This window comes from Benincasa hispida, chromosome 6, assembly GCF_027475165.1.
Source record: "Benincasa hispida cultivar pf3 chromosome 6, pf3_genome.v1.1, whole genome shotgun sequence".
NCBI classification, from domain to species: Eukaryota; Viridiplantae; Streptophyta; class Magnoliopsida; order Cucurbitales; family Cucurbitaceae; genus Benincasa; species Benincasa hispida.
This window is the reverse complement of record NC_143483.1, coordinates 44791099-44818672: the sequence shown is the minus strand read 5'-3', so window position 1 is coordinate 44818672 and position 27574 is coordinate 44791099. Positions and strand designations below refer to the sequence as shown.

The window sequence follows — 27574 nt, the reverse complement described above, 5'->3', positions numbered from 1 at the left end:
TCATTTACAGTCGACTTCAATACAAACGGTTATGCAATTATACATAGAAATTACAACATGAATAAAACACCAAATGTACAAAGAGAACTCTACGCACATATGCAGAGACGTCTCCACTCTCCGATGCGCGACTCTGATCGAACAACCGCAACACGAGTGCTCGATCTACACGACCGCAACACCATACGAACACAGCATGAACACTTCGCGCTCGTCCTCAATGATCTCCTCAATCATGATCTCCTCGGCAACACGAACTCCTCTGTAAAACCACAAACGAACTCCTCCAAAGCACCACGAACGGCCTCCAAAAAACCTCGACGATCAAATTGAGTCTGACACCACCAACAAGGTGACCTTGGTATTCTCGGTGTGAGAATCCAGAGGGTGGGCTCTGTTCGAACTTGGTGTGAGGCAGACGAACGAAGGAAACATAGATCGTGTACACGACTGGGCAGGTGGGAGAAGTCGAAGACCTATCGTATAGGTTGATGCCCAATCGTTTAGATAAAGCTATGCGATAGTCTAGCAAAAGCTATGCGATCGTTTAGCTCGACAGACTCTACACGATCATTTACCTTGGGCCAGTGATCGTTTTGCAAAGCTATGCGATTGTTTAGTAAACACTGAACGATCGTTTAGCTAGTACCTGCACGATCGTTTAGCTTAGTCCAGCCGTTGTTTAGTAAATCTGTATTTACTTGACGACTTCCGTGAGTTTCCTTTCACCGGAGAGAAAACTAAAAAACTTTTCAAACTTTTGTAAAAAACTTCTATATCAAAATAGGAAACCAATTTTCCTTTTAAACTCACGGTTACCATGATCAATAACCACCCACTACACTTGGTTATTTAAAAAAAAAAGTATTAATTATCTAATAATTGATATTATTATAAACATAAATGATAACTAACTTATCATACTATATTTATAACCTATAATTTTAATATTTCTTCACATGAAACATATAAACCATAGTTCTTTTTCTATTCCATGGTACTTAATGTAAATCTCATTTATATCAATCCTCCACTAGATATATCTCATACATCATACCAATTATATCACATATAATCAAAATAGCTCTTGTCAATTTGAACATTTCAAATCAACACCAAGAACTTGATCCTTCAGCAGAATTCAAGCTACCAAGGGGACCTCATGGACCTGTAGATCTGAAGCTCCAACGGTACGTGAATAATTGACTAAACTATTTAGTCACGGGATCCACCATCCATTAACTGCTAGGCACTCCAGTAAATACCGACAGCTGAACTCTCCTCACTACAGATATATTATATGTCCATCTTAACCAATCAGCAGTCCGACAACCCTTCACAGATCGCTCGTAAGTACAGCTGGGCCAATAACCGTTATGCCCCTATAGTTACATTTGTCTCCTTAAGTACCACCGATCCCTCTAATGAACATAAATCATAGTCCTACTATGACCGAGTCTTCTCTTCCAAAGAGAAGCTGTGGCCACTATGTTCAAGCCCCGGAATCAGCCCTTAAGGGAGTAATCTATCTACTTATCCCTTTTTCGGGATAGGAGTGAATTCCATATTGTAGATTAAATTCCCAGCTCCCAGATCAGACAAGTCCCTAAAAAGGTAGGCATATTGAGTTAGCAATCTGGCCACTCTCACCCATACTAATCAAAGGACCGCCTTCAAAGGTAGGAGTTCACAAAACACTCAGGATTGAGGTCGTGTCACCTATGGTCGTTTAGGTGAGATGCAAATCTCTAGTATTAATGGTGTTATATACAAAGTCTAGTCATCTCGTGGTTCAGGTCTTATACAAACTCTTTGTATAGGACACCCTCGCTCCACGTCTCCACACGAATGGTCAGGATCAACCATCTGTATTAGTTTACAACACTTGCAAACCTCTACAAAGCGGGTCGTATCCGTAGTGTCACAAGGATCAGGTATCCCACCTTAATCCTTATACTACAGACCAATTTAGGTTATCACTTAAGGCATGATCTACTTGTATATTACATATACATGATTAACTTCACATAAGATAACCAAGGAGTTTTGTTTATTGGATATGAGTAAATGCTAGAATTAAATAATACTTATTTTATTCATTGAACAATGTGTATCTTTACAAAACAACGAGACTCCGAGAGAATTAGGACACCAATCCCAACAAAATCCTGGGAAGGAGCATTGGAATGCAGTTAAATGGGTGCTTTGATATTTGAAAGGTAGTGCCAGTGTACCACTGTATTTTAGCAGGGATTGTGATAAATCAACATTGTTAGAAGGATTCACAGATGCAGATTACGCTGCAGACCTTGACAAAAGTCTTTATCAGGTCACATTTTTTGTTTGTTTGGTAATGTGGTCAGTTGGAAGGTTTCTCTACAGCCAGTTGTTGCTTTGTCTACTACCGAGTCAGAGTATATTTTAGTGGGTGAAGCTATTAAAGAGGCAATGTGGTTGAAAAGGATAGTTGGTGAGTTGTTGTCGCAGGAGTTCATTCTTTTTTTCTGTTGTGATAGCTAGAGTGCTATTCATCCTTCAAAGAATCCATCTCATCACGAACGATCTAAGCATATTGATGTCAAATTTCATTTTATCATAGAAGTTGTGGTCCAAAAAGATGTTGAACTGGTCAAGGTTCATACAGTTGAGAATTAGTCAGATATGTTAACCAAGGTTCTTCTAGCCCATAGGTTTAATTACTTGTTAGATGGGTTTAATATAAATCTGGATGATAGAGAGATGTGAGAATCAACTTGGCACTTAAATATTCTTGTTATGAGGGAGATTTGTAGCATTCTGCTAATTATGGGATGGTGGCAATTTTGTAATTAACCTTCCTTCTTGTTTAGGGCTGAGAAATCGTCGAACACTTTGAAGGAGAGGACAGCCGCAAATCGGAAACCACCGTGAGAGAGAGAGACAGCATCGGCGGCTGGGATTCTCGTCCGGTAGTAGATGATTTTGTACGCGTCCATCCAGCGGTGATTTTGTTAGAGCGTCCGGCAGCTGGTGTAGTGAGGCGAGTTGCATCTGACAACCTCATTAGTTCGTCCGTGAGCAGTGGTTCCGGATAGGTTCTCGACGTGGGTCTGTGTCTGACAAGCGTGGGTTTCCATTCTCGTCCGGCACAACAGCTGTGTTCAACCGTGCAGGGTTGTGTTTGACGATGAGGTTGCACATGAGTTCGCCAGTCAGAGGCGGGCTGCAGTGCACTTGACGTGGGCTATTTTTTTAATGGATTGTTCTCGGTTTCAGAGACGACATCGTGTGCCAATCTCTCTAACTAAATTACAGATTGATGATTATTGTTGATTATCTATAATAATAAATTCTTCATTGCTCATAATAAAATTGATTCAATCTGGTTATGTAGACCAAATTGGTCCAACCACTATATATCCTTATGTTTGTTCTTTATTGCTTTCATTGCTTTCGATTTATTCTGTTGGTGGTTTGTTCATTCTGTTTGGCCACCTAAATTCGCTTTAAAACTCTCACACCAAGTCTATAATTTCTATCGTTGATAGACTCTTACGAGTGATTTGGTCTATCACCGATAGACTCCTACTATTAATATGATCTATCACTAATAGACTATTTAAATTTGGTCACATTTGTAATTTTATTTTACATTATGTTATATCTTATTATAATATGTTTATATTTGCAACTATTCCTAATATATTTTGGTTGTTTACTCACTTTTCCATTCCATTTTTTTTTCATATAGCTTTGTCTTTTTCAAGAATATTACCAAATTTTTCTATAGTTGCTTGAATATTTGTACCCTTAATTTTTTTTTTTTTTTTTTTAAGAAAAAAAGATAGAAACAAAAATTAAGAACGATGTCTTCCACTACAAAAATTAAGAATTTCCATTCAATTACCAAAAACAAAGAAGTCTAGAAAAACTTTCACACATGTTCATCTAATAAGATATCTTCAAGGTTTTGAGGTTTTCACTACTACGCTTTTGAAATTCTTCCATTTTCCTTTTCTTAAAATGATGACTCTAAAAGCCCATTCTCTTTGACCAAATTGAAGGCCGTTGATTGAAATAGTTGACATATTTTGACGATGAAACCAACTGATGGGAGGGGATGAGACAATTGAGTCGCATATAGGAAAAAACTTAAATCTAAGAACTAAACTTGAAAATTTTCATATAAAATGAGATTTGTTTCCTTCTATTTTTTATCTTAACGAAAATTAGAGATCAAATTGATAATTTTTTTAAAAAAAAATTATTATCATTTACTCTGAAGGGTAGGTTTTGAGATAACATGAGCTTTTTTTATAATTTTTTTCTTTCAATGCAAATTAGAGATAAAATAGATAAAATTGTGATTTTCTTTTAATAATTTTTTTCTTTGAATTTGAATGAAAGATACAATAGATAAAATGTTATTTTTTTAAGAATATGTTTTCTTTTAGCATGAATTAGGGATAAAATAGAAAAAATGGGATTTTTTATAATTATTTTTTTTTATGTGAATTAGAGATAAAATAGATAAAATGTGATTTTGTTGGCAAATTATTTTAAATGACAGAACTATTGGAAATATTTACAAATAATAACAAAATATTATAGTCTATCTACAATAGATCACATAGACTACTATCTTTGTCTATCAGGACATAGATAGACACAGATAATAGTCTATCGCAGTCTATCATAGATAGACAATGAAATTTTGCTATATTTGTAAAGATTTTGGTTCATTTCCTATATTTAAAAACAACTTTTTTTTACCTTTATTTTTATAAAATAGATAAAATATGGTTTTTTAAAGTTATTTCTTTTAACGAGAATTAGAGATATAATAGATTAAAGAGTTGTTTTCAAGTATAACAAAAGTGAGCTGACTTATTTACAACTCATCACTATCTATCAGTGATAGATGGTAGTTGTCTATCATTATCACTGATTAACTTTAACATTTTGTTGCATTTGAAAATATTTTTTTTTGGTCAAGTTGATAGTAGATCGTTTGACATTTTTAAAAACATCAAGACTATCACTACTTGACATTGCACAAACGTGAGGTAACATAGTTTTTGTTGTAGTCCACGAAGAGATAAATATAAGATAATCAACATGAATGTGGAGTATATTGTGACATAGCCCTTAGGGTTTTTTCTCCATATCTCTCTCTCTCTTTTGCTGAAGAAAGATGGGGCTTTATATAGTCAAAAAAAAAAAAAAAAAAAAAAAAAAAAAAAAGAATACTTTTTCATTTATCTTTTAATTTTGTTAACTTTTAGTTTTTGAAGTTTAAAACCATGCCAAATGTATCTCAAACCCAAAAAAAGTTTGAAACTTTCAGTAACAATTAAAAACAATTCAAAAGCTGACTCCTTTTGCTTTTTTACATTACAACAAATATCACAGATGATAGCAAGCCAAAAACGTTATCGTAGACTTTTGATATTGTTTTTGGAGACACTATCATAGACGATGTTATGAAAAGTCCAACACTTTTGTTGCTATAACATGTCCTATAAGAAGTCCATTTTTTATTGCAAAATTGTCATGCTATAGAAATATTTCATAGCATAGCATTTTTAAGCATGTTGTCATAGTCGATGTTATTGAAAGTTTCTTACTTTTCATAGCATTTTTCAATGCTGTAAAAAAAAGTTACATAAAGTCAATTTTCTATTGTACAATTTTAATGTTAAGAAAACATTTTATAGCATTACAGAAATATTAAGATTTACTTTTAATAGCTTTAGTTTTATATTAGTGAAAATGTTATGATTGGCATTTAATAGCATGTTTTACAATAATTAAAAATAATATAAAAACATGTAACATTTTTAATCTTGTCGTGATAGCAAATAATAATCAATTCGTATATAAACAATATAGCCATTTTACAAGAGTGACAAACTGTTTCTAATGTAATTGTAAAATTGAATTCAATGCACATTTAGTGTAACCAAGTGAATTTACATCAAAATAAACTTTCAAGATTCCAAACTTATAATTTATCGCTCACAACTATTCATCTCTCTTTCTTAGCTCCTCTTGAATTACAACTATCATTTTTTCCAACCCTAGACTCGCAACAAAAAGCGAATGCCTCAATTCTTCAATGTTCTGATTCAAAGAAAACATAAACCACCAACAACCCAAAAACCAAATTCTACAAATAGTGGGAAAAGAAGCTTTTATACAAAGAAAATAGTAGTCCCCTACTTACAAGACTTACCTTATGAAACAAACTTTACTTTCTTTATTTATGTGTTCATATTTTGTTTCTACTCCAAATTCCTACCAAAAAAAAAAAAAAATCACATTGTTTTTGTATTGTTGGATGCAATCATCTCAGGAAAACTAAAATTCAAGTAGAGGATTCTCCAGTTTGCTAGCGTTTTTGTTCTAGTAAAAGCCAAAAACAAAACTCATAAGATAGAATGACCAATAAAGAAACAAGAAAACAAAAACCAATGTTAATTAGCACATAATACATGCTTTGTTAAATATACACGTTAAATGTCAAATCTTTCAGCGGATCTTAAAAGACAAAAATTGGGAGAGTCCATGAAAATGTAATTTCTCACAGAACTCAAATTAAATAGCTTTTTGTACCTACATTCATAGATCTAACTTGAGAGTAGAGTATGAACAAGTTCAAACAAGCAAGTGAAAAACCTTAATATCCTCAAATTATAGTCGAAGTTTAAGTTTCTAAAGGAAAATAAAAGAGGAAAGTTCAAAGTTGGGGAAGATGTTAACTTTAAGTTTAAGTTTAATTCCGCCATGCTAACAAGATAGTAAGCTTTGGCAAAGCCTCAAGTTCTCTCGTGGGATCAACTCGAATATTTTATTGTTATCCATTCAAAACTACTTTCTAGCATTTGAAAGACCAACATAAATTGAACCAGAATATTGTTATCACTAAAATCATAAACTCATCTGCTTGGAGTTGTTTCTTTGGAACTTGATGGGGGACAAAATTATGTTTATGTTGATTTTCAGATACTGATCACTCTAGTTCGTTATTGCTTCAAATTTCTACCTACTCCCCCAGCTTAAATTTAAAAGGCTCTGAATTTGAATTTCTCAGATTAAGAACAAAAACTAATACAAAATTATTCTTACATAAATATGTTGCAAAAAAAAAAAATGAACATACCCCTTTTTGTTTAATCCCTTTGGTATTAAAACACGACATTTATGTCCCTAACCCTTCTTGTTGGATGTTTCTTCAATCCAAGTAGTGTACGATTCATTCCTCTTCTCCTAAAAAAAATTGTTAGTCCGTGAAATTTTGAGCAGAGTGGTGAAGGAAGCTCTCAACCAATCCATCGAATCAGGGTAAAGGGACAAAGAGGACTTATATGAACCAATTTTTGTGATGCGTACATTTCTACCACTTTTTTTTCTATCCCAATCTAAAACAAATTCTTTTCTTTCAATGATAATCAAACGAGGAGATTTATCGGATGCATCATCGGGCGGCAGCTGGAGAAAATAAGCTCTTGTCCACCCTTTCTAACCGATATCTCCTCGAAAGAAGAACAGAATTTTGAAAACTATTTTTGTTTTTGTTTCAGACTTTGGCTTGGTTTTTGAAAACATGGGTAAAAATTAGATAATAAAAAAAAATCTAAAAGTTGTAAAGGTGATATAAGCTTAACTTTCAAAAACTAAAAACTAAAAACCAAACACAACCAATATCACATATGATAGCATTAAAAAAATGCTATCGTAAACTTTTTATAGCGTTTTCGAAATGCTGTCGTAGTCCATATTATTGAAATTCTCCAACTTTCCATAGCGCTGTTTTAACGCTATCAGAAATGTCATTAAAAATCCATTTTCAATTGCTTAAATTTAATGCTATGAAAACTTTCATAGCATTATCTGAAAACGCTATAGAAACCTTTTATAGCGTTTTTTATAACAATAAAAAAATGCTATAACAAGTAACAACATTTTTTTATAGTGGTAAACAAACGCTATAAAAGATTTTCTATAGCATTTTAGATATGTTGTCGTAGCCTATGTTATTAAAATCCCCAACATTCTATAATGTTTTTTAAGGCTATAAAAGACATTACTAAAGACTTTGTATTGCATAATTTTAATGTTATGATTATTGTTTAATAGAACTCTTTATAACAGTAAATTTGTTACTGTACTTGTTTCTATAGCACTTTTTTTGTGTTTTTATACCATTTGATTCAATTTTTATATGTTCTATACATTTTTAAAATGCTCTAGTAGATTTTATAATAATTTTTGCTACTATTTATTATTTATAATAGTTATAATTGTAAACTATTATAACTTTAGTGTCTCAAATAATTTCATTCACATTCTTTAAAATATCATATAAAACTATTTAATTTCAATCAAACTTAGTACAACAATAAAATAAATTCAACAAGTAATTTTAAATAAAAGATAGTTAAAATATAAAATACATATTTACTGAATATAGTAGCATATGTACAAAATACAGAAAATTAGATGAGTTGTTATCCCCACTTGACATATTTAGCCAATTCCAATTTTTGTCGGCTACTAGTACATAATTGAAATTTGAGATTCTATTTTGGAGAAGAAAATATCCACGAGTAATGTTCTAATTTTCATATTATGTTAGAATCCTTGTAAACCTACCTTTCCATTTAAACATAGTTATCACCTACCTTTCCATTCAAACATAGTTAAAAGTGTACACATTTAACCACAAGAAAACAAATTTTAAAAATTAAAAACACTGGTAAGTCTAGGAAAACTAGCCAAATTATAGGAAATGTAATCTAATAACTTGTAAATACATAAAATAAGGATATCCATAAAATAGAGAGAGGGGATAAAGACAGGGAAGAAGGAAGATGACAAAAAAGCTAATAAAAAACTAAAAAGTAGAAGTAAGTGTGAAAAGTATCCTAAAGAAGAATGAGTTAGAATGAATAAATGCAAAATCAGATAAAAAAAATGGAAAAGAAAAAGAGTCCTTTCTTTTAATTTAACTAAATAAGTAGAGAAAAAAAGATCGAAAACTTTATGAGACTGCTAGCACAGACATACCTCTCGAGGCATGAGTGTCTTGGGTATAACTCTCGACCAGAACAGTAACATGTCAAAAGTCGGTAGTGAAATTGTAATGTTGAAGAAACCCGAAAATAGAATAAGAAAAACAACCTTAAAGGGACCATATGGAAGTAATTTCTTTTTTAAATGTGGGCATACCCAATGACGTGTCGACCGCCATCATGAACAACTTGTGAGATTAAACCCATCAGTCCTATGTTGCCCCCACCGTAAACTCGATCAATGTCCCTCAAAATCTAAAAAAACAACACAAAAACCAAACTCATCATCTTAATAACTTGAGAGTCTCGTTCTATGAAATGGGATTATTCTTTCCTTTTACATTGAATGTATGGATGAGAAAACCCATTTGGATGAAATTTCAGAAGAAACAAAGGGATTGGTTCATTCGATCATAAGAATTCAAGGCAAGCAATATAGGTGCAAAGTTCGCAAAACAGTGAAGGGAAGAACAATCTATTTCAACATAAATATAAAACACCCAATGATCATTACAGTAAAGGAGAATAGAATAAGGGTTTTCCTTTTTTTTCTTTTTTTTTTTTTTTTTTTACCAATTCCTTGCCAAGTTCAATGGCGGAATCTTGGTAGCTTGTCTTCTTGCCTTGATTACTTCCACGGAACACACAAATCCTCCTGGACGTGGATTGCAACTTCATTTCATGATTCACAATCAAATCCTCCATTTGTTTTCTTAGCCTAAGACATAAGTGTTACATACCATAGGGTTGTCCCAGATGACAAGATCTTCACGTTCACAATCACAAAACACTCAGATGTAACGGTCAATAACAATTAAAAAATCAGGAGAGGTAGTATGTTGAGGCTTGAAAATCCTTCTGTCGTTTATCAAATGACAGCTCGATCGTGTAGACGAAGCACCAAGAACTAAATAATAGTTCAATTATGTAAACGATTGGATAAAACACTAGACGATTGTGTAGACGACAGTTAAGTGGAGCTAGACGATCGTGTAGACGACAACTGAGGAGCTAAACGATCATATAGACGATTGGACGTGGAGCTAAACGATCGAGTACACGATGCGATAGGTACTACACGATCGTGTAAACGATACTTTAGCAAATTCTAAATGATCTTAGAGATAAGAAGAAAAGACACGGGAGTTTAAGTGATTCGACCAAAGGCCTACGTCCACTGTGCAAATCGGGAGGTTCTCTTTATTACTTCTTCAAAGTATTACAGAACGAATGCCTTGCTCTCTCGTTTTCTTATTCACTCTTACATAAATCTCACATTCATTTTCCTTTATATATGCAGACGCAATAGTCAACGATGAAGCTTTGATGGTTACAACATATAACATAAAGATGTCGACAGCCGTTCAACTGCCTGAAGTGCTATTCTTCTTGATTTTGAGTCTTTCTGTAATAATCTCCATCTTTGTAAGCATCCAGAGTACCTTCCCTCTTTGCTTTACTTAGCTGACTTAAGCTAACCTTTTTCAGGTAACTCGAACTCGAAAAGGTCCATGTAGGATTGTATCAGCAACAGCGAAAGCACAAGGATCATTAAAGCACTCTAATTCATTAATTTTGGCAACATATAAAGCATGCTCTTGCAAAAAACAAGTGAGTTTCAAGACATACCTCTTGTAGAACTTTTTCAAAACTTGTTCTTCAACTGCAATCTTCTCCAAATCTTGTTGCAGACCACCTCAAGATCTTTTCCACTATTCTCTTGGTGCTCTAGATTGAGTTGTAGGACTCAAAACAAGCTTTAATCAAGGGATGAAAGAGAATAGCTCACAGCAACAATCTTGTTGAAGAACCCTTTCTTCAACCCGAATTTTCTATAAAATTCTCTCTTGATTGCATGCCCGAAATTCACTCCAAACTTTTCATTATATTGTAGATCAACATACAAAGGAGAGAGTTGCATGAGTTGCAGCTCATGCTTGGAGTAAGACAAGGCAAAGAAGATGCCTTTTGTGTAAGCAAGTAAAAAGATGGATAATGGAAAACATGATTTTTCCATTTTAGTGTTTTTTTTTTTATTTTTCAATTTTATCTCAAAAATCAAAACTTGATTTTAAAATTCATTTTGATTTTAAAATTGAAAAATAAAATTAATTTCATAAATTAATTTTAAATAAAACTTAATTAATTTAATATCAAATATTAAATTAATTTTTACACATATCCATCTTTATATATTTAAATCATATTTAAATATATAAATTATCATATTCCATTTAATTCTCAAATTAAACACGTAATTATATCTTATATAATTACTAATTCTATTAATCCTAATTTGAACGTTTTAAATTAACTTATCACGCTATTCTAGAGCTAGTCCATTACGAGCTAGTAGGAGGACCTCACGGACCTACAGATCATGGGCTCCAATGATCCGAGACTTATTGGCTAAACTCATTAGACCAGATTAATCCTCATTCGTTAACTAATGGGTCACTCCACTAAAATCCATAGCTGCATTCCCTTCACTGTAGATATATTATGTCCACATGATTTAACCATAATCAGCAAGTCGACCCTTCACAGGTTATTTGTAATAACGACTAGGACAAATATCTATTTTACTCCCGAGATTATATCTTATTCCTCAAGTTTCTATTGATCCTCTAATGAACAACTGGTTTGTGATCCAATCATTAAACCAAACTTTCTCAACCTTGTGAGAGGGTGGGGCCCCTTGTTCAAGATCTGGATTCAGTACTTGAGAGAACAACCTTTTACCTATTCCTAAATCGGGTAGGCGTAAACTTCATCTTGCACCCTATGTCCTCAGCTATCTATTCAGTCTTACCCATGAAATGGGAGTCTTATTGAGCTGATGCTGTTGAGCCAACCCTCACCTATACAAATCTAAGGGTAATCCCGAATAAACGGGAGTTCATAGTTAGCTCAGGATTAAGATCGAGTTACCTAGGTCATCTAGGTGAAATAGTCAGTCTTATACAGTAAACAACATTATAAAGTAAGAGTGACTTATTTCTTGGTCCAATCTTATGCAAACTCATTGCATAGGATGCCCTCACTACTCATGTCATAAAATGTACGAATTAGGATCACATTGTATGTAGCACTTTACAACTCTTTGTAGCAACTACAGGGTAGGCCGCATCCAATGGTGTTACCAGAATAAGGTACCTAACCTTATTCATGTACCATAGATTTTTTTGACTATTTACTCGAACCTGGTCCGCTCTTATGTCACCACATAAAGTTCAAGTACTCATAAAATAGTCATGGGTCTTAGTTTATTGGATTTAGACTTTCATACAATTTATGAAATCAATAATAAGTTTATTGATTATAGAAAATGTTTATCATTTTACAAACTGCAAGTTTTAGGACATAAAACCCAACAATCTAAGCATCTGCCAAGCTTGTTTAATGGAACAATTTTGGTTAGCATATCAGCTGCATTATCAGAGGTATGAATCTTCATTACATCGACTTCCCCTTTCTTAATCTTTTGTCTAATGAAATGATATTTAATATCAATGTGCTTGGTTCTGCTGTGAAACTCTGGATTTTAGATAGGTATATTGTGCTCTGGTTATCACAATAGATTATGACTTTTGTTTATGTTATGCCGAAATCGTTCAATAAACCTTTCAGCCACAAACCTTCCTTCAAAGCTTCAAACAGTGCGATGAACTCAGCCTCTGTTGTGGAAAGGGCCACAACAGGCAGCAAAGTAGCTTTCCAACTGATCAAATTGTTACCTCATAGGAAAACATAGCCTGATAGAGAACGTTTTCTGTCTGAATCTCCTGCATAGTCTGCATCTACATAACCATAAACTTCATCATTGGATGGCTCATTCTGTCTATATAAGACTCTTGCATCCTTGGATGAACATAGATACCTTAGTATTCACTTGACTGCCTCCCAATGTCTTTTACTAGGGTTTTCCATGTACCTACTGACCATACTTGTTGCATAGGACAGATCTGGTCTTGTAGAAGTCATAAGGTACATTAATGATCCCATTGCTTGGGAATAAAGAACAACCTTCATATGGTCCAAATGCTCTTCATCTGTACTCTTTGGACTATTGACGACTAAAGCTTGAAGTGAGGTGCAAGAGGAGTGTCAACCGGTTTAGCACTCTCCATTTTGAACCTCTATAGTATCTTTGAACAGTATTCAGACTGACTAATTTGTAATCTGCCCTGTTTTATGTCTCTTTCAATCTCAATGTCTAGGATCCTCCTTGACTCCTCTAGGTCTTTCATATCAAACTCTCTCTTATGAAGAATTTTCACTTGCCTCAATGCTTCTTTGGATCTCCCGGCTAGCAGCATGTCATCTACATAGGGAATTAGATATACCAATTCCTTGAAGTTACTACAGTTTGTGTAGACACACCAATCATATGAGCTTCTTTTGAACCCTATCTTGGAGACCACTTCATCAAACCTCTCATACCAACATCTCGGTGACTGCTTGAGGCCATATATGGACTTGTTCAACAAACACACTAGGTCTTCTTCTCCACTTTTCACATAGTCTTGAAGTTGTCTCATGTAAATTGTCTCATTCAACAATCCATGTAGAAAGGCTGTCTTTACATTCAACTAGTTTAGCTTCAAATCCTTTTGCACAACTAAGGAAAGGAGCAGCCTGATGGAAGTATGCTTTACAACTGGAAAAAATACCTCATTGTAGTCAATGCCTTCTTTTTTAGTGAACCCTTTAGCAACAAGCCTAGCCTTGAACCTAGACTTTTGCACACCTGGAATCTCTTCTTTAAATTTGTAAATCCAATTGCATGAGATAGGTTTGTACCCTTTTGGCAAAGTTACTAGTCTCCAAGTGTCATTTTGGTTGAGGGACTTCATTTCTTCATTCATTGCCTCAATCCATTGCCTAGCATCTAGGTCGTTTGTTGCTTTTTCAAAGTTGGAAGGTTCATAATTACTCAAACAAATGGTAGCACTCAATGCCACACTAGCAAAATCAGATTCTTGGTATACCTGGTGGTACAATAGTTCTTCTAGGTATATCTCTTGCCAATGAATAGTTGTGTAAGTCTCCTTGTGTCTTAACTTGTTCACTTGACACATGCTCACTTGTTTCAGTAGCCTCATTACCTTCTAGCTCTAGATTTTGAGAAGAAGTAAAAGCTCCATGATTATTTTTAGGCTGCACCTCAAATCTTGTGTTACTTGTCTTAGTCATTGAAGTAAATGGTTGTTCATACATCATAAATATCTCACTTTCTCTGAAAACCACATCTCTTTTCAATTGGATGCCACAACCTGAACCCCTTTACTCCCAGTGTAAAGCCTAAAAACATGCACTTTACAACCTTTCGTTTCAACTTTCCTTGGCTTTAATGCACATAGCCTACACAACCAAAGACTTTCAAGTGTTCCAGCTTAGGTGGTTATCTTGTCCACCTCTCTTTAGGAGTCTTCAGATCTATGGATTGATGTGGGCATCTATTAAGTGTGTATATTATGTAGGAGACAGCTTCAGCCCAATATTTTTCAGGCAATAAGGCATTGGACAGCTGACATCTTACTCTTTCCAGCATACTTCTATTTAATCTTTCAGCTACATCATTTTGTTGAGGTGTGTACCTCACAGTTCTATGCCTTACTATGCCATGCTTCCTACAAAAAAAAAATGAACTCCTTTCCACAAAACTCTAAACCGTTATCAATTCTCAAATGTTTAATTTGTTTAGAGGTATGCTTTTTAATCAAGGTCTTCCAATCTTTGAATCTACTAAACACTTCATCTTTGGATTTTAAAAACTAAACCTCACTCTTCCTTGAGTAATCATCTACAAATGAAAGAAAGTACCTTGCTCCACTTAGAGATGGAGAGTGAGCTAGCCCCATAAGTCTGAATGCACATATTCAAGGATTTCCTTTAAAGTGTGCTGTCCTTCAAGGAATTGTTGTCTTATTGATTTTCCTAATAAGCAATGTTCACTGAATTTAAGGTTGTCTCCAACGTTGAATTTAAGGTTTTCTCTAACACCCCTTGGAAGAATCCCCTATTTAGAGAGCACTTGCAACCCCCTCACACTGATATGAGAAAGCTTTTTGTGCCATAACTCATCTTCAGTAGGTTCTTCATCAGTTGCCAACAAGGTCGAGTGTGTCATTTGATCCTTGATGACATATAAACCATTTACTTTTGTTGTCACCAAAACTACTTTAGAATCCTTAATAATTTCAAATATGCCTCCCACACCCCTATACTTACAGCCTATGGCATCGAACATCCCCAAAGATAAGAGATTTCTCTTCAAAGTAGGAACATGCCTCACGTTCCTAATCAATTTGTCTGAACCATCTTGCATTTTCAAGGACACAGACCCTATTCCAACAGTTCTATAAGTGTTATTATTTCCCATATAGATCAACCCACCATCCTACTTCTTATAAATGCAAAACCATCTCTTGGATGGTGTCATGTGGACTAAGTAGTCAGAATCTAACACTTAATCCTAAGTCTCCATAGTATTCGAGTTTCCACCTTCTTCATTAGCAATTAATGCATCTGAATAGACTAGGGAATTCTCCCCTACAGCAGCCTCGGTCTGTTTACCCCGCTTGTTCTGTTGGTTCAATTTTCTCTTCAAGGCATAGTAGTCCTTTTTTATGTGCCCCATTTTGTGACAAAAATGGCACTTTATCTTGGACTTATCTCCAGTGTTCTGTTTCTCCTTCCTGTTGTTCTCGTTCTTCCCCTTTGAGAACAAGCCTTCACCTCCTTGTTGATCCTTCTTACTCATTTTACAACTCAAGTTCTCTGACTCTCACAGCTGATATGATAGCTTCTGTGATAATTCTTTCTCTACCGTATTTCATGGTAGTCTTCACATCTTTGAAAGATTATGGTAGAGAATTTAGTAATATGAACGCCTCATTCTCTTCCCCAATATTATCACCTATTGATCTTAATTTAGAAGACAGTCTCTTGAACTCATTCAGATTATCCGTGAGGGACTTTGGTGTATCCATCTTGTAGGTGAAGAATCTTTCCCTCAAGAAAGTTTTGTTGGGCAAGTCTTTGTTGAGATATTTGTTCCTCAAGGCACAGGCAATAGGTTGGTCTACGATCTGCCTCAAAACACTGTTTGTGACATTTAAGACAATGGTTCCATACGTGTTTACTTCAATTGTCTCTCTATTTGCCTCGAAAAGTGTTTTAGGGTACTTTGCAGGGTCCATAATGGCCAAGAGAGCCTTCCAACTATTTTAATCTTCGCTTTCCATAGTTCAAAATTTGTCTTACCATCGAACTTCTCGATCTCATATCTGGTAGTTGCCATTCTTGGGCTTCAAGATTGACTATTCTGAATCAAGAATTCAAATCTTGGAGCTATCTTGAACTGTTCACTGAGCTCTAATACCACTTGTTATCCCAGATGACAAGATCTTCACGTTAACAATCACAAAACACTCAGATGTAATGGTCAATAATAATTCAAGAGTCACGAGAGGTACTATGTTGAGGCTTGAAAATCTTTCAGTCGTTTTACCAAATGGCAGCTCGATCGTGTAGACGAAGCACTAAGAACTAAACGATAGTTCAATTATGTAAACGATTGGATGAAGCGCTAGACGATCATGTAGACGACAGTGAAGTGGAGCTAGACGATCGTGTAGACGACAGTTGAATAGCTAAACGATCGTATAGACGATTGGACGTGGAGCTAAACGATTGAGTACACGATACGATATGTACTACACGATCATGTAAATGATACTTTAGCAAATTCTAAACGATCGTAAAGATAAGAAGAAAAGACACAGGAGTTTAAGTAGTTCGACCAAAGGCCTACGTCCACTATGCAAATCGGGAGGTTCTCTTATTTCTTCTTCAAAGTATTACAGAACGAATGCCTTGGTCTCTCGTTTTCTTATTCACTCTTCCATAAATCTCACATTCGTTTTCCTTTATATATGCAGGCGCAACATTCAACGATGAAGCTCTGGTGGTTACGACACATAATAGAAAGATGTTGACAACGGTTCAACTACCTAAAATGTTGTTCTTGATTTCGAGTCTTTCTGTAACACATAGTAACATTTAAAACTACATATATCTAAAACAAAAAAATAGACTAAACCTTTCCAACCCAAATGGGAACTGAATCCATCAGTATTTCCACTCTCAGCACAAGAAAAATCCAACAATATTATGCAGAAATTGAAGTAAATTACAAATAGAATCATTCATTTTCCTTATTAGACATAAAAACTTGTCAAAATTTAACATCAGGAAAGGCTTCATGGACTAAACGAGCTAACATAACAAACTAGTACGAATTAAGAACAAGTCATCTCCAAAATTTATGAAGACATCAAGCGATTTAGGCTGTTAATCTTTACCATTAAGCTTGAACACAAACCTATAAAAGATGTTTTAGGCTCTATCTGGAAGCTAAAATCAAATCAAGCTCTTGAACTGAGAACAAACCATTAAAGATCTGCCAGTAATGAAACCATTAAAGATATTTCTTCCTTTAAACACAAAATATTGAAACAAAATAATGAAATCATTTCTTTTTTTTTTTTTTTTTTTTTTTTTGGCAAAGCTGAGTTAAATAAAAAAAAAATAAGAACTTATTGCAACATAGCAAAATTGTTGGTGGTCAGACATTGTAAAAATGATGATAAAAATTAAATGCTGGAAGTGAATTTTATTCAAAAGATACCATTTTCAAAGGTTACAAGAAGCTATTTATAGCTTTGAAGTTAGTTAGCTAACAAACTAGTATAAAAAATATACTAACTGCTCTGTTAAACGGAAAACAGAGTAATCAAGCAATAACTAAAGAACTAAAACAAAATACAAGCAATATTAAAGAACCAAACATAAAGGTTCTTGGTAAAAACTAGTTATCCTAAAAAATGACTAAGTAACCACAACATACAAGATTAAACCAAGATACTACAAGACTTGCATCAAATGATCTACTATTGTAAAAGCAACAGTGAAAATGAACTAAACTAAGAAAGTACCTAAAATAAAAATGTTACTAGTGTTTTATGAATCTAGTGAGGAAGTTCTAAAAGTCTAATAACATGTACTCCTAAGAACGGAACTTAGTGAATATGGAATAGAAATAAACTTGAATCCAACCAATGCAATTTTATTGGATGAATGGAAAGTTTTACCATTAAGAAATGCTAGAATCAATGCAAAAATTCTTTTGAAAAACACTTGAATCCAACCAATGTAACAAGACAAGAAAGTCACTCTCAAACAACACAACAATAACAATTAGTGGGCAACTGAGCATGAAACAACACAGAAAACAACACAAGATCTTAGTCAACTTTAGGAAGGAAAGACAATGAATGAAACACTTTAATCCTTTTACACATTCACTTGCCACCAAATGTCTCCTAATGAATGAATAATTGAATTATTTCAACAATATATACGAGATTTACCGTACAGTAACCTGTGGTATTAGTGGGCGTGTGGTGTTCACAATGGATTCAAGCATGATTTAATGTGATTGCTTGGTTGAGTATGTAGAAGTCCTGATATCTCAAGCAGTATCGTCTTAAGCACTCTTTGACAAAGTTTGACCAAACATGGTGTAACTTGGCCTAGAACCCATCAATGCATAAGAACTCATCTGACACATGAGAAGAAATGAAAATATTATAAGCAATAATCAAGATTTAAACTATAGATCATTAAAGCCTTATAAGTACATAATATATCTAAGATCTTAGAGCAAATTTTAGGCTTCCACAAATTATGGAATACAATCTATAATATACTAATTTTTTTAGTACAACAACCTACAATTGTAGAAGTTTGTTACTACTCAAGTGAAATCAACATTTACATTCTACTTTTAAAATTTTACTCTCTAGTATATGTAACTTCCTATCTATATAAAAGATGAAGAACAAAGAGAGTTTTCATTCGAATAGTGTGAGAGACTTATCTGTACTACAAGATTTCTTCAATAAAATTGATTGAGCTCCTTTGTCTCGTGGATGTAGGCAATCTGCTGAACCACGTAAAGCTATGTATTTCTTTCTTCCTTCTCTTTCTCCTATTGTTTTTGCATGCTTCCTTCACTTCTTCATTACTTGCCAATGAAGAAAGATTAAAATATTTAGCTAAGAGAGACAGAGAGGTAATTTTCTTTCAAACCAATTTTTCATATCATTTTTTGTTCATTTGAGTAGAAAGAAGATCGAAGCTTCTTCATCTGGTTCTCCATCTGCAACGTGGCCTCATTAAGACCACATATGCCATCTACCACACTTCACCTCAGTTAGAACAGATCCAATCTGGGGCCTAAATCATTTCTTGAAGCCCAACAATAATATAGGCTAAAGCCCATATTGTCTCCTTGACTCCCACCACTTACATTAGTGTAGTTATGCTTTGGGTAGATGACGCAATATATTGACTGAGTAAGAAAGAACAGAACAAAGAAAAGAGAAGACATAAGCATTGTGTACAACTAAATGGATGAAGCTAGCATACTACAATGTAAAAATTAGAGGTAGGGACTAAAAAACAATAAAATTTGATTTTGTGAAACTACATGCTTAGAACTGTATCATTCACTGAAATGAGAATTGACTGCTGCATTGACATTGCCTTTTTTATTCCTGCCCATCACCATAATGTTAGACTACTAGAACACTAACTCTAATAAGTTTAGGTGAAAAGTCCAGGCAACTAAATTTTCTAAGCTCACGTTCAAGTTACATGTTTTATGTGTCTAGAGGATAAAATGACACATGCAAGAGGGATAACATAGGAAATCAAATGATAGATATTCTATAGATCATGTACAAATATTTTAATAACACAAACCTGTGTGACCATGATAAAGAATCCCAACAATAAACCGAAGATGTCTCAAAGATGAATCAAAAGAAGTAAAAGCAAAAGGCAAAGTCTGAAATGACCATCATTGGCATAGGAAATTAACAAAAATTACGCCATCTAAAACTCAAGCCACACATAAAGATATAGCGACGAAGCCATAAAACCAAATTGCCATCATATGATTTTTTATTCCAACCATTGTCTCAGGGGAAAAAGTGAATGAAGCATTGGCTTTCAAATTTCACCATATTACTCCCTCAGACTCTCAAATCAAAGCGATTTATTACCAAACAAGGAAAAAAACTAAAACCCAAATGTCGTTTAATAAAAGAAAACATAACAGAGTCAATCTACCAATGGAATGTGGCTTAATCAACACAATGCAGTAAACCGGAGAACTGACTACATTACGAGGAACAAAGACTAAGATAAACAAATGCTAAAAAAAGCATGAGATCGGAAAATAGAGACATATTGCCGATTTGAGAAATTCCCAACACATCAATTAACGTCAATTAAAATAGTAAGTTTAGGAAATTGATGTATACACTATCGCTCCCATTATCAAACAAACAAAATTTAAAAAACTTTGTAGCATACTGAATGAAATCCGTATACAAAGAAAGTGAAGTAACAGTACATTAACTCAAAGCTATAGGCAGAAGCCAGAAGCATATAACTTCATAAACATGTATTTACAATGATAAAACTAAAACTTTGGTCTCTAATTAGACCAGTCAGACAAGTAAAACTTTGCAACCATCTAACTAAGAGTAAATGAAATTAATTAAATAGCTTGAAGTCTTTGTTCACTTCAACTTCTTTAGTTGGAGTTTTGATTAGCTGCCATTTTGAAGTGGAATTCCACAGAGAAGTTGCTGCAAAAAGGCCAAAATGGAGAGGGAATTAAAGGAAATGGCCAGAAAAACCAGTACAATATTTTTTCGTTTCTTTCCCCGGTTGAATAGAATTTATATTATCAAAAACACCCACAATACAAGGGGTCCAATAAAGAATGAGCATTTGGTCATTATTTTCAGTCAAACAAAAGAAATGGTAGAGATGGAAAATGGCTTAGCATTATTACCAGAAGGAAATGAGTTTGGAGAAGTGCGATGATCTCAACGCGGCGATTGTCCTAATTGTGAGTGCGATGATATAAAAAACGGTTGCCACTGTCTTGACTGATGGTATCGATTTTTTCGTTTGTAGGTTTCTTTCGATGAAAGAGGGAGAAGACCAAGGTCTGCACAAAATATTGGTGAAAGAGTGGAAAATTTTGGGAAAATCTTGTGTTTTGTGAGTGTGACGATGGTCTCGAAATGAAAGGGAGAACTTTTTCGGAAGGTTTCGCCTGCGGAAGTGGGATAGGTGTTGTTAGTTTTCAGGTTTTCTTTCAATCAGCGAGGGAGAAGGGAGGGGTCTGGCAAAAATATTGGTGAAAATTTTGTTTTACATTTACCGAGCGCCAAAAATGATTTTAGGTCCCGCTTTTTTCTCTCTTTCTTCTCATAGCATGTTTTTTAAAACGTTATCCTAAAAAGCTATTGAATGGGTTGTTTCTTGTAGTGAAATAGTTACCAAAAATGGGGTTAGTTACTCGAACTAAGCATAAAAAAGAAAGAAAAAAAAAATAAACGGACTGAAAAACTAAACAAGGATAATAATCCAATTTAATTAGTAAAGTAAAGACAATATATACCTTTTAAAAAAGAAAATGAAGACAATATATTCAAACTAAGTAAGAATTAGACAAAAATGGGTGGCTATAAAATAGTCAAATTAATTAGAACTCTCATTTTTTTAGTTTGAAAATTTGTAAAAGATCCAAAACAAATAAAAATTAACAATGATATTCAAGAGGAAATAGCATTTCAAATAAAATATAGGACCTCCTAACTCTTGTTGGGTTTTATGTCCAAAAACTCGTGGTATGTAAACAATAAAACTTATTCTGAAAATTCAATAAATGTGTTATTGAATAGATTTATTGCTTAATAAGGAATCCAATAAACTTAAAAATCCCTTGACTATTAGATGAGTACTTGAACTTTATGCGAAGATATAAAGATGGACCAGGTTCGAGTAAATAGTCAAAATGATCTATAGTATATGAATAAGGTTGGGTACCTTATTCTGGTAACACTATTGGATGCGGCCTGCTTTGTAGTTGTTATAAAGAGTTGTAAAGTGCTACAAATGAAGTGATCCTAATTCGTTCATGTTGGACATGAGGAATGGGAGTGTCCTTATGCATAAGGGTTTGTACAAGATTGGACCACGAAATGAGTCACTCTTACTTTATAACGTTGTTTACTGTTTAAGATTGACTATTTCAAAGCGATGACCTAGGTATCTTGACCTTAATCCTGAGCTAACTATGAACTCTTGTTTGTTCGGGATTACTTTAGATTTGCATAGGTAAGGGTTGGCTCAACAGCGTCGGCTCAATAAGACTCTCATTTCAGAGGTAAGACTGGATAGATAGCTGGGGACATAGGGTGCAAGACGGAATTCACTACCCGCTTTAGGGATAGTATAGAGGTTGTTTCCTTAAGTCTTGATTCTGGGTCTTGAACAAGGGATCTCGCCCTCTCATTAGCTGAGAGAGATTTGGTTTTATTGATTAGATCACAAAACAATTGTTCATTAGAGGATCAGTGGGGACTTAAGGAACAAGAGGTAATTTCGGGGGTAAAACAGAGTTTGACCTAGTCGTTATTGCGAACAACCTGCGAAGGGTTAACTTACTAATCATGGTTATATCGAGTGAACATAATATATCTACAGTGAGGAGAGTTCAACTATGAGCTTTAGTGGAGTGATCCATTAGTTAACAAATGAGGATTAGATCGGTCTAATGAGTTTAGCTGATTAATCTCGGATCGTTGGAGCCCATGATTTGTAGGTCCACGAGGTCCCCCTACTAGTTCGGAAATGGATTAGCTCTATAGTAGCACGATAAGTTAATTTGAAACGTTCAAATTAGAATCAAACGGAATTGGAGAATATATATTTAAATATGATTTAAATATATGAAGATGAATTTGTGTAAAAATTAATTTAATATTGGATATTAAATTAATTAGAATTATTTAAATTGTTTAAATAATTATTTATTAATTCTATTAGAAAATTAATTTATGAAATTAATTTGTAAAATTAATAAATGTTGATTTTAGAAATAAAATATTATTTTAAAATCAATTTTGGATTTTGAAAATAAAAATTACACAACGTGAAAAATCAAAATTTTTCAATTTCACCTTCAACTTGATCACTAGGAACTCACCACCTTCAAGCTTCAATAACTCCAAGCATGAGTTGCATCCCAGAAAGAAAATCTTTTTGCATGATGGTCTGCAATATATTGAAGAGATTGGGGTAAAGTTGAGAGTAATGAACCGATAGAATTTTAGCTGAAAATTCTTGAAGAAGAAGTTGTTCTTCAATAGGTTGTTGCAGCGAGCTTTCTCCAAATTTCCTTTGATTCTAGCTTATTTTAAGTCCCACAACTCAATCTAGAGCACCAAGAGAATGTTAAGGAAGATCTTGTAGTGGTCTACACAAAGATTTGGAGCAATTTGCAGCTGGAAATGAAGATTTCAACGGTTCGGCAAAGGTATGTTCTTGAAATCCATTATACTCTGTTTAAGCATGTTTCTGTTTATGTCAAAATTAATCAATTAGAGTGCTTATGTATCCTGTCCGCTTCCACTACGTGCTGGTGTCGATTCAACAACTCTAACATCCTATTAAATCACCACTAAATTTAGTAGCTTCTGTTTATGAGTTACAGTATATAATTAGATCCAAAGTCTATTAAATAGCTAGAAAAATATACAACATTAATCATTCTCTAAAAATCACTAGATAAGTACATCACAAAAGCTTTTAACTTTCAAATGGAAATGCTATTAGGAATTCCTTTGCCTGTGAGGCCATTGGTGCTAGTTGGAAAGAGTAGAGTGTAGGGTACATTTACAGGTCCAACTCTATTCTTCAACTTAGGATCTTTGTTTCTTTTCAGAATCCTCTCCTCGATTTCCTTTAATCTTCCTCTGAACTTATCAAATGCTTCCAAAGCTTCCTTATCCCATGTCCACTCTGGATTGCTTCTTTCCCCGATATACACCTCATCAGAAAAATGCATTGACAAAATCGCAATTATTGACACAACCGAAACGCTCTCTTTCCGTTGAGAAGAAATTGTTTTCAAGAAAGCCTTCTCGGGATGCAACTCAAGCTCTTCATAATCTGGAGTTCCTTCATCAGGCAACAATCTCGTACTGATTGTTGGTCGGTTCGGAAAAAAACCACCGTAAGAATATTGTCCAAAATTAACTGCAGCATGAAGAGCGGAAGAAATCCATATGATGATAGTACATATTTCAACTAGTTCCTCAAGAGTTTGCATGTTTGGCCACCATGTTTCATTTTTCTTATCTTCATGACCTTTCTCTCTAAGCTCTTTCCACCAAGATTGGAGCTCTTGATCATCACAAATCATTTCATTTTTCTGATAGTAAAAAGAGCAATAATCTTGTACCCATGTTTTAATTGCTGTCCAAATCTCAAGTCCATCAACAGCATATGGATAATCTTCTATGAGTAATTGGACTCCATGTGGGGCACTTGGATCCTTAATTGCAATTCCTCTAAAACAACAAACCACAAGTCAATAGATTCATTTTTTATATTCAAAGATAACATTTTTTTTTCTAAATTAATTTTATGTATGTATTTGTAGCTTAAATATGTGTTTTAGACATTTAAGGTTTGACTATTAGTTTTTTTTTTTTACAAAAAAACCAATTAATTGCTATTGTTTTCAATTTAGTTCACAGTGTCTGTTTATGTTTGCAACAATTCGAAAATTTAACTGAAACATTTATGAAAAGTCAAAGATAAAAGTGTAACTTTTGAAAGTTATTTTTTAAGCCAGCGGCGAAATTCAAGAGTACTTTTGTATTTGAACCTCATATATATCCAAACTTCAACTATATCTCATAAGGACAATTATACAATGTTGGGAGTTCTTCACATTTACCGGGGGCAGCCAAGATGCGTCGGGAGACACACTTTCTCCCCATAGCTTTTCTCGTGATGCATGTTTTGGCGTCGAGAAATCTTTTTTCTTGTAGTAGAATTCAAAACAAAATTGAAGAGATGAAAATGGTTTACCTCTCAATCAAATCAGCAGGAAGAGCTTGTTGAGGGAAGACCCAAGTTTTGTAAGCAAAAGAAGACATCTCCATGGAATATTTAGCTGGATAATGAGTTCTCTCAATGATGCCATTAGCACTAATAAGAGATTCCCTTGCAAGAGCATTGATTTTCATGGTATCCTTAAAATGAGGCACTAGCAACTTGTGAATGGGATGAAGAACACTCAATTGTCTGTTGGTTGCAATCACAAATGGCTCAATTACTGCATGGGTGTTCAACCTATACACACATAAATACAAATTAAAATGAGTTGATTAATATAAAAACCAAATTAAGGTTGAACAAAGAACACCTTGAATATGTGGACCTTGATTCTCAATACTAAAATCCTCAAATCAATTTGATTTTCAACTCCGACGATTGGACTAGATATGGGTTGCCTTAAAATCAAAGCTCTGCTGACAAAGAACGCAGGTTCTTTGGTTCAAGATTCAGGTTATTTACAAAATACCCTTACTTAATATGTGAAAAGAAGGATAAAATTGGAAAACTACTTTAAATTTTGAAAATGTAATACAATTATAAATATATAATCCTTAGGGTTTTTTAAGAGTTGAGAGTTTGTTTTAAGAGGTTACCAGTGACTAACAAGTTGATGGTGGCCAGTATCATTAACAGCAACATAAGCCTTTGCCAATTGCCAAATTGAGGCATCAACTCCTTCTTTAGCTGCCAAAACTACTCTGCTAATGGCACCAAATTTGTCTCCATCTGGGTGGGGTAAGCTTAATTCAATTGCCAAAGGCTTCAAAGTCCCATCATCTTTTAGGAACAGAATTGTTCTTGTGGCATATGTTTTTGTGGAATTTAATGAATTTATTCTTCTTAGAAATGGAATTATTGAATCATGGTGATCCAATATATACAGCCTGTTTTCCTTCATTGCCTGTAAAAGAGTGAAAGTATATGTAAATGTGCATGAAAGTTGAGAATTTAAAATTACTTCAAACCAAAAGTATGAACATTTTCTGTTTCTCCTTTGTAATTTGTTAGTACGACAATGACAAGTATGTGTGATCAAACTTCCAACCTTTTAGAAAAATGGTCATGTCAATACCGATAAGTTATTTCTTAGGTTGATGAGCCATTGAACTAGAATTTTAATGAAAACCAAAATACTACTAAATAATCTTGTCTAAGTCAGAAAATTGACATAGGTTGAAATTTCGAACCACAAGTGAATAACCCATTTATCTTTTATAATAATAAAAGGGAAAAAGCGGAAAAAAACATAAAATCAAAAGGCTGAATCAAATTATTATTATTTTTTTTATAAAAAAAAAATTACCTCATTTACTGTAAGATATCCATCCAAACAATTTATGATGTGTTCTTTAGTTATCTTGCTGTTTTGGTCACCATAAACCTTAGGGTCAAGCTTGCTTGATGGAGGGAACTCCTGTAATTAATGTATAAATATTCAATTAGAATAAATTAATTAAAGAAATTAACAAACAAAATTAGGAAGAGAGAATATTGTGATTTACTTTAAGACGACGAATGACAATTGGATTTTCTCCCGCCAAAATTTCTCTAGCAAATTCTTCATCAGTCCTCCAAGCAAATTTATTCTCTGTTTAATAATAGACCATAATATAAGTAAAATATTTTAATTTAGGACTTGTTATATCGCATTAAATAAAAAATAATCTCAATTTTAAGACCACATTACTCAAATCATCAATATAGTTACTAACTTATTTTTCTTTTCTTACCCCTTTAATTTTCGGGTGTTGCTTCTATCTCAAAATTAATTGGCTATAAAAAAAATAAACAGATATATCGTATAAAGATTAAGAAATCTCTCTATCTTTTCAATGAGAATCTATTCTCGATATTTACCTTTTTTCTTCTTCGGCAAATGTTGGTATGAGGAAAGAAGGCAATAAATATATTTATTTACTAAACATAAACTATGTTCAGATTGACGTTGAATTTAAAGGTTTAAACAATGATAAATTACATACCTTGGATCAGTTGGGGCAATGGAATTTTGGGTAACTCTCGATGGATTTTAAGCTGTTCAAGTAGTTCATAGAGCTTAAGTACATCTTGGAAGGATTCAAATTCTTCAACACCAGATGGATGAAGATCAGCTAATTTTGCATCCAATTGTTTACCAAAGAATTCAAATCTCTTTGAAGGACCAAATCTTTCATTGCTAGGAACATAAATCTTAAACATTAATATTGATGATCTACTCTCATATCTCCCATCTGTTAGTAACATAATATAATTAGCATAACATAAAGTATTGAATTTTGAACGAAAAGCTATATTATTGAAAAAGGTTTTGTACTAACAAAAATATAAATAAATTTAACCTATGTGCTCTTTTTTGGGTAATATAAATAAATATATATACTTTGGGAATAATAAGAAAGCTCATCTCATGAAATTCAATATGCATATAAACTTCCCAAGAAATTTGTTTTTAGGAGTTG

At 33.7% G+C, this 27574-nt stretch overlaps 1 protein-coding gene and 1 long non-coding RNA gene across 6 annotated transcripts; both read right to left on the bottom strand.

Annotated features, from left to right (window-relative positions):
* Nucleotides 1-5831: 5831 nt before the first annotated feature.
* On the bottom strand, nt 5832-21308 carry LOC120080053 (uncharacterized). 5 transcript variants are annotated; one of them, XR_016529987.1, is made up of 7 exons: nt 20989-21307; nt 20715-20779; nt 18491-19473; nt 9049-9308; nt 7142-7248; nt 6215-6276; nt 5832-6102 (listed from the first exon to the last, which is right to left on the bottom strand). It is a non-coding gene; the product is annotated as an uncharacterized LOC120080053 (long non-coding RNA). The 5 variants fall into 5 exon arrangements; XR_016529988.1 differs by having other exon boundaries at nt 5832-6384; XR_016529986.1 differs by having other exon boundaries at nt 5832-6276.
* Nucleotides 21309-23631: 2323 nt separating this feature from the next.
* On the bottom strand, nt 23632-27398 carry LOC150035689 (putative linoleate 9S-lipoxygenase 5). Its single transcript, XM_090314544.1, has 6 exons — nt 27098-27398; nt 26618-26703; nt 26419-26529; nt 25709-26016; nt 25086-25349; nt 23632-24559 (listed from the first exon to the last, which is right to left on the bottom strand). Exons 1-6 carry the CDS (start codon nt 27357-27359, stop codon nt 23803-23805), a joined length of 1788 nt encoding a protein of 595 aa, XP_090170670.1. The 5' UTR covers nt 27360-27398; the 3' UTR covers nt 23632-23802.
* Nucleotides 27399-27574: the final 176 nt, after the last annotated feature.

Excerpts from the sequence above, each read along its gene's own strand:
- LOC150035689 (XM_090314544.1), bottom strand. The coding sequence starts at position 27,359 with ATGTTACTAACAGATGGGAGATATGAGAGTAGATCATCAATATTAATG. Across the intron at positions 26,017-26,418 it reads GATATCTTACAGTAAATGAG|GCAATGAAGGAAAACAGGCT; the intron begins GTAATTTTTTTT and ends ACTCTTTTACAG. Across the intron at positions 25,350-25,708 it reads CATCAACTTGTTAGTCACTG|GTTGAACACCCATGCAGTAA; the intron begins GTAACCTCTTAA and ends ATGTGTGTATAG.